At 56.1% G+C, this 7,132-nt stretch overlaps 1 protein-coding gene across 1 annotated transcript; it reads left to right on the top strand.

Annotated features, from left to right (window-relative positions):
- Positions 1 to 1,611: 1,611 nt before the first annotated feature.
- RBP5 (retinol binding protein 5) lies at positions 1,612 to 4,349 on the top strand. The gene is made up of 4 exons (XM_040979028.1): positions 1,612 to 1,684; positions 1,956 to 2,134; positions 3,845 to 3,946; positions 4,296 to 4,349. Exons 1-4 carry the CDS (start codon positions 1,612 to 1,614, stop codon positions 4,347 to 4,349), a joined length of 408 nt encoding a protein of 135 aa, XP_040834962.1.
- Positions 4,350 to 7,132: the final 2,783 nt, after the last annotated feature.

Here is a 7,132-nt window from a genome sequence, read left to right as displayed (position 1 = left end):
AGAGCCGGGCCAGGCAGACCCCGAGCCCGGAGACCGAGGTGGGCGACTCGAAGCGGCCCCCTCTCGTTCCCCCGCGAGCCCCGCGTCCTCGCGCTCTCTCACTCCCACCCTTGCCCGCTACTGCAGGATGACGTCAGCACCGCCCGGCGGGATTGACGGGGCCGCGGCCCAATCGGGAGGCGCGGGGAGCCAGGTGCTGCAGCGCGGGGGCGGGGACCAAGGAGGCCGGGGAGCAGGGGAGGGGGGTCGGGTTAGCGCTTCTTCCCTTGCCGGCAATTGGGGGCACAGAGCACTGACTGCGGGGGTTAGGGCGGGAGCTGGGAAGTCATCCAGAGGGACGTGGGGAGACTGGAAAAGCGAGAAGTCCGGGGGAAGAGGCAGGCCATGAGGATGGAGACGTCAGCGGAGCCCTGAGGGCGGCCAGCAGGGGCTGCAGCCGCGTCACCCGCCCCCAACTCTGCCTGCACCTCTTTCCACCGCCTGATCTATCAGCCAGGCCCTGCTGCGTGCCTTCCGGGAGCTGCCAAGTAAAGCCTACCTCCTGAGCCCGCGAAAGCCAATGCTTCACCACCCACCCACCCCACGCCCCTCCAAACCGGTGGAGGGGTGGAGGGGCCCGAGGGTGGTCAGCAGAGTCCTAGAGCTGCAGGAGAAGTGAGGGGTCTGTGGAGCCTGTCTCCACACAGCTCTGCAGTGCCTGTTGGCCCACCGCCCCACTCCCCAACCTCCCTGTCCCTCTATGTCACTCCTGTAGCCGAGAGGAACCAACCGGATAGATTCTGAACTTGGAAGGAGGCTCCTGGTTTGGGAGAGAAGTGGGCCAGGGGATGGGTGCACAATCATTTGCCTGTCACCACCCTGACAGCTGCCTGTATGACCAGGAGGGGGGTGCTGTCCATGAGCTGGGTGCTGAGGTTCCTCACCCAGGACTCCCAGGGTGGAAAGCCAACAAATGCCAAATCATTAGCCAAAACCTTCCCTCTGCTTTGGGGCTGGGAAGCTGGCACCCCTCAGGCTGCCCCCAGCCCCCATGCCCTCCTCTATGGCAGGGAAACACACTTTATGTCCTGCTGCCCCCTACCCCAGGCCTTCCACTTCATTTCAGCCAACTAACGACCCAGCCTCTTGCCCTCCCATTTTTGGGGGGCCCTGCCTCAGGTTAGGGACTGAGGCTGTGTGGTCTAAACTCACCCCCGCCTCCCTCCCTCCTTCTCCCCTCTCACCACCCCATTCAGACACAGCCAGGAACATCTGTACCCAAACCTGCCCAAACTGGGGTGGAGGCCCAAAGTGACCTTGGAAATGGCTGGCTGGCCTGGCTGGCAGCTCCAGTCCTTGCCCCTGCTTCCTTTCTCAGGAAAAGCCAAACCTCTAGCCTGCGGTCAGGCTGCGCACTTCGGTCCCTAACTTCTTCTGGGGAGAGGGGGGATGGCCGGCAGGGACTCTTACTGCAGCAGGGCCTGGCCCTATAAAAGCCTTGGCTGGTGGACCTTCACACACAGCTGCCGCTGGGCCACTCATCCTCCCCTTCCAGCCAGCACACCTCCCAGCCCTCCTCCTCCTCACCCTGCCTCCACTATTCTCGTGAGACCCTGGCCTCCATCTGGGACCATGCCCCCCAACCTTACCGGCTACTACCGCTTCGTCTCACAGCAGAACTTGGAGGACTACCTGAAAGCCCTGGGTAACTGCTCGCATTCCTGGCTGGCACTGGCTCTCACCCCTCCCTCTCCCTGACTGCTAAGAAGGAGCCATGCTGGGGTCGCAGCTGGTGGACAGTCTCCCATCGCTGGCCAACTACTAGCTCAAAATGCTAGTATGAGATTCTTCTCCAACCAGGGGCTTTGTTGGGAGAGGTTAAATCTCCATTCCTGAACCCAAGGGAGGCTCCCTACCCAGCAGAGCTCCTGGCTGGCTGGCAGGACCCCTGCTGAGAGATGCCCACCCCACCCCAGACATCCACGTGGCTGTGCGAAAGGTGGCGCTGCTGCTGAAACCGGACAAGGAAATCAGCCAACAGGGCGACCGCATGACGGTGAAGACCCTGAGCCCCTTCCGCAGCTACGTTATGGAATTCAAGGTGGGAGTTGAATTTGAGGAGGACCTGAAGGCGGTGGACGGCCGGAAATGCCAGGTACCCAGCCGGTTGGCGGAGGGGAGGGAGAGAGAAGGGGTTGGGTGGATGCTTCCTAACAAATGACCCCATGCCAGAACCAGGGCAAGTCCATAATATGGACTTTTGAAAGAGTCCAAATAAACTGCCCTTTAATTCGATTTTCCGGTCAATGTTGGAGGTGCCCTTACACACCACTCCTGGCTATATCCTCTATGTCCACTCCTCTGCTGCCCTCTACCACTGCCCTGGACATGCACTCTCCCAGCTGAGTTTGTCCTGCGCTCCCCGGGGGACAGTGTCAGCTTCCTGAGAAACGTTACCACTGACCTCATCAAGTCAGACTCGAATTCATTATCTTCCTGCTCAAACATACTTTGCTGCTCGATTTACGGTGTCCATTTATGGTGATAATGTGACGGTCAGGGTCAGCACCTCTGGCTTCCTTGGCTCTCTGTGCCTGAGGCAGACGCATGTGTGTGCACACAGGCGGGCACTCCCGCACGCACACACAGCTCGCATGGACCTGGTCAAGAAGCCATTTCCGCACAGCCCAATATGGTAACTAATCACCACAAGTAGCTACGGAATATTTAAAATGCAATTCATCAAAAGCAAGATGTTCCGTCATCTTAAAATCGACATGTCGCCTTCTAATAGCCTCCTTCTCCCCCCAGGAGAAAGAATCTAAAACATCTCAGAAATTTTGATACTGACCACATGCAGAAATTATAATATTTGGGTGTTTTAGGTTCAATAAAGTATATCATTAATTCTACCTGGTTTGGTTTTTTTTGTTTTGTTTTTTGTTTTGTTTTGTTTTGTTTTGCTTTGCTTTTCCAGTAGGACTCCTAGAAATGTTGAAATTATGACCCATTTGGTTTCCATTAGATGTCACTCTTCAAAATGGAACTTCCCAGTTGTCCCCCAGCCTTTCTCAATCTCAGCACCTTAATTCAGGCCCCCTTTTTCACCTTGCATCTGAAATGTGCCCCAGTCCTAACATTCCTTCACTTCACTCGGTGTAGGGTAAGGCCCTGACTCCATCTAAAACGAAAACATGAGGCCCTGGCTCTGTCTGAAAAGAAAAAAACGGCCACGTCAGACCCCACTTGGAACTCTCCAGTGACCATCCACTATAGTCCAGAAAAGTCCACGTGCTTAGTGGGTGTGTGGAATACCTCCTTATCCACCTTTCACACCTGTACCCCAGGTTCAAGCCCTTCGGCACTATCTACCCCTCTCTTACCTCCGTGCCATTTCTTTCCTTTCTAGAAACTTCCAACTGTGTCCCATCAGGGATTGTCAACAACCCTGTTTGCTGAGCCTCTGGTTGTTCAAGACTTGAATTCCTTGTCTAGTCACTAAATGTGGACTGGCCTGTCCACACTCAAAGGGTCAACCCTTGCCTTCCTTGGACCTGTCAGCCATCCTTGAAACTAAGAAGGCAGGGATGGGGTGGGGAAAGAAATTATACCGACCCCAAACTCTTGCCTTTCCCCCAGAGTCCCCCCGCCAGGTCAGCCAGAAGCTGACCTCTCTCCCCTCTTGCCAATCCAAGCCTCTTGCCAGTCCCTTGGTCTCCAGCACAAAGGTAGGCAGTTATGGCCCCTCAGCTGACCTCAGGTGCAGGCAGTTAAAGCCTCTTTGTATCACTCAGAGTGAAGGAGCTGGGCAGCAGTGGGGTATCCTGCCCCGCCAGCTGCCTTCATCCCTGCCTTCCCCCCACAGACCACAGTCACCTGGGAGGGGGAGCAGCTGGTGTGTGTACAGAAAGGAGAGGTCCCCAACCGAGGTTGGAGACACTGGCTGAACGGAGAAAAGTTGCACCTGGTAAGCAGGGTGAGGACTGGGAGGGCAGACACGAATGGGCCTGTCTGGAGGAGGGGTCACCCCTTAGCCCTGCTCCTCTCGCTTCCCAAGGGAGAGAAAGGACCCTGGGAAGAGTGGGAAGAGGGGCCAGGTAGGCCCTGGCTTCAAGCCACGTGGCTGCCTGTGATCTTACTCCAAGAGACAGATACTTGGCTGGTTTCTGTCTCACTGAGCTGGCTCTCTTCCCTCCTTGGGAATGGAAGTTTAGAACCGTGATCCAATTCCCCATCCTTCAGCCACTCCAGCTGCTTTCTCCTGAGGCTCTCAGTGGGTGGAGCTCAGGAACTCATGAGTCCCTGTCCCTCCCCAGGAGCTGACCGCAGGAGATGCTGTGTGCCAGCAGGTGTTCAGGAAGATCAGATAGCCCAGAGGGGAGGAGACCCCTGCACCGCAGCAGCATCCACTTTGCACTGGGATGCACCAAGATGGCACCGGGTCCGTCACCCCTGCCTCAGACCAACTTCCCTCCCTCCCCATGTTAATCTGTAACCTCTCACCCATCCACGGCCCACTGGCTGGCCTCACTTGAAGTTCAAGGTCTGGCCTCCTGGATGAAAGAAACAGGCAAAGGCCAAAGAGCTGTGGAGACCAGCCAACCTCCACTCTGCAGTTCCTCTGGCCTCTCGTCTTCCTTCTAAGAACTAAGCATGGTGCATTAGGCGAAACGCCAGCAGAGTGACAACTCTGTGCAGGCTGGGGGTGGATGGGAGGGCGAGGGTGCATTCGAGCTGGATCAGATGTAGAGCAGCCAGGACACGAACTGGTGCCCATATGGGATGCTAGTGCTTGGAAGTGGAGGATTAGCTAGCTGAGCTTTCGCACTGGCCCTTCCTTCATGCCTTGCCTCCATTTCTGCTATGGGAAGTAGAGACACTAAAAAGACCAGAAAAAAACTGATGGTAAAAGCAGTTGGGGCCCGGCACGATAGCATAGTGGTTAAAGTCCTTACCTTGCATGCCCAGGACCCCATTTGGGTGCCAGTTCTAATCCCAGCAGCCCTGCTTCCCATCCAGCTCCCTGCTTGTGGCCTGGGAAAGCAGTTGAGGATGGCCCAAAACCTTGGGACCCTGCACCCACATGGGAGACCTGGAAGAAGCTCCTGGCTCCTGGCTTCAGATTGGCTCAGGTCCAGCCATTGCGGCCGCTTAGGGACTGAATCATCAGATGGAAGATCTTCCTCTCTGTCTCTCCTCCTCTCTGTATATCCGCCTTTCCAATAAAAATAAATAAGTCTTTAAAAAAAAAAAGCAGTTGGAAGAGGCAAAGCCACTAGATAAATATATGAGGGGGTCTGGGGATGTGCAGGTGACAATGAGAAGACCCTCCTGCAGGTCTGGAAGTTAGGGACCCTTCACTTAAGGATCAGGAAGTCTGGGGTCAGTGGTTAAGAGGCGAAGCTGAGGTCAGCATGACCTGGTCTTAGGAGCCTGGAGCCCCTCACTTCCCTGGGTGTCCTGACCGGCAGGAAACACTCAAACCCTGAGGGTGGACTGGGAATGGCGGGGGGGTGGACTGGGGATGCCGGCTGCTGGCCCAAGAAACACACGGACACACGTACTTGGTGAAAAAGAGTGCCAACGCCCTTTATTTTACTCCTTATATATATACCTTCTTCTCTAGGGGAGGAGGGGGAGGGGAGGGGTTTCCTGGAACTAATTATCTTCATTGAAGCAGGGGAGAAACTGATCATCTATATTGAAACAGGGGAGGAACTAATTATTTGAACAGGAACAAGGGCAGAGGTTCTGCTCCGCCTGCTTTGCACAGAATGTTCTGGCCTCAATGTGCTGCTTGCTGTGGCCCTGCTTGCCCAAGGTAGTTTTGTAATGTAGCAGGTTGTGAGGCATGCCAAGTCTAAGTCTGTAACTCCTATCACCTGGGAAAGCAGCCTGGAGGAGACGCCAGGGCTGGGCAGCTCCAGCCTGTGGCCTCCTCCCTGTCCCCAAAGACCTTGAATCTTTCAGAATAAAAGTACTCTAGAGCAAAAACAAGAGGGCAGAGGGCTAAGAGTGGGGCGGGCACAAAGCCCGGTGGAAGGGTTGAGAAGCCCCAGTCCCTCATGTTCCTGCAGTAGCTCAGACCCCCCAGTCCCAGCTGGGCCAAGAATGAGGTCTGCGAGCCTGCTCCCACCTCACATTCTGGAAGGCATTTCAGAGTCCAGCTGAATAGCTTATTCCAGCCCAGGCCCTCTGCAGAGACCCCCAGCAACGTGGCAGAGAGACAGCCCTCTTCCTGGTCAAGCCTCTCCTTTCTCCACCACCAGGAGGTGCTCTGAGGCACAGGAGGGTGCCCCTGTGAACCTGCCCGGTGCCTACGGCCACCAGGACCCCACCAATCCCAGCCGAGTACACGGTGCATGCCAGACCTCCCCACGCAGGATCGTCTTACCTGCCTTTCCTGCCTGTCCAGTGCCCCTCGCTGCAGTCTGGCCGGAGGGCCTGAGACTGGAGTGGTTAGGCCCCAAGCTAGCTCAGGCTCAGTTCAGGCCTTCTCCAACTGCAGGTCCTGCCCTGCACCTGACCACACCCCTGCAGGAACTAGGATCCAAAAAGAGCTGGGAGACCCAGAGGAGCACCTGCAATCCCACAGGACTCAGTGGATGCAGAATGATGGGAGCTGCACCTGCCGAGACTGCGAAGCTGGAGGTGCTCTTCCACTGTGAGGAACAGGGGGCGCTATTCATAGCAGTCAAGCGGGAGAAGCTTTACCTCCTGGGTGGGACCTGGACACACACACGCGCACACACACACACACACACATACACACACACACACCCTGTCCTGCATTCAGATCAGGCTCCCTTCACTCAGGAAGAAGTGATGGTCACCAGGGCACCAACAGGTAAATGAAATAAAGGCAGGGGAGGGCCCAATGGCCACAGGTGGAGTTGATTTTGTGGACCAGAGATGGAACAGCAATGTAAAATGTTATTTCCCTGTGAGATGAAATAAATGCAGTAAGCCAGCTGCGACCAGGCTCCTGCCCCACTTCTGCTCCATCAGCCCCGGACAGTACCACCCAGTCACAAAGAACCTTCTAGACTTCCAACCCCACCAAGATCAGAGCCCCAGAGGACACTGACTGGCAGGAGAGGAATGGGCACAGATGAGGTGTCCTCGGAGTGCGGTAATCTACAGGACAAAGTCC

Source organism: Ochotona curzoniae, unplaced genomic scaffold, assembly GCF_017591425.1.
Source record: "Ochotona curzoniae isolate NIBS_2020 unplaced genomic scaffold, NIBS_Ocur_1.0 contig_2927, whole genome shotgun sequence".
NCBI classification, from domain to species: Eukaryota; Metazoa; Chordata; class Mammalia; order Lagomorpha; family Ochotonidae; genus Ochotona; species Ochotona curzoniae.
Note: the sequence above shows the minus strand (reverse complement) of the source record. Positions and strands in the feature narration are given on the sequence as shown.

What these genes read in the sequence shown, in the direction of transcription:
- RBP5 (XM_040979028.1), top strand. Translation starts at nt 1,612, where the DNA reads ATGCCCCCCAACCTTACCGGCTACTACCGCTTCGTCTCACAGCAGAAC. An exon ending in TGGACGGCCGGAAATGCCAG is followed by an intron (nt 2,135 to 3,844) that starts GTACCCAGCCGG and finishes TTCCCCCCACAG; the next exon opens with ACCACAGTCACCTGGGAGGG. An exon ending in ACGGAGAAAAGTTGCACCTG is followed by an intron (nt 3,947 to 4,295) that starts GTAAGCAGGGTG and finishes GTCCCTCCCCAG; the next exon opens with GAGCTGACCGCAGGAGATGC.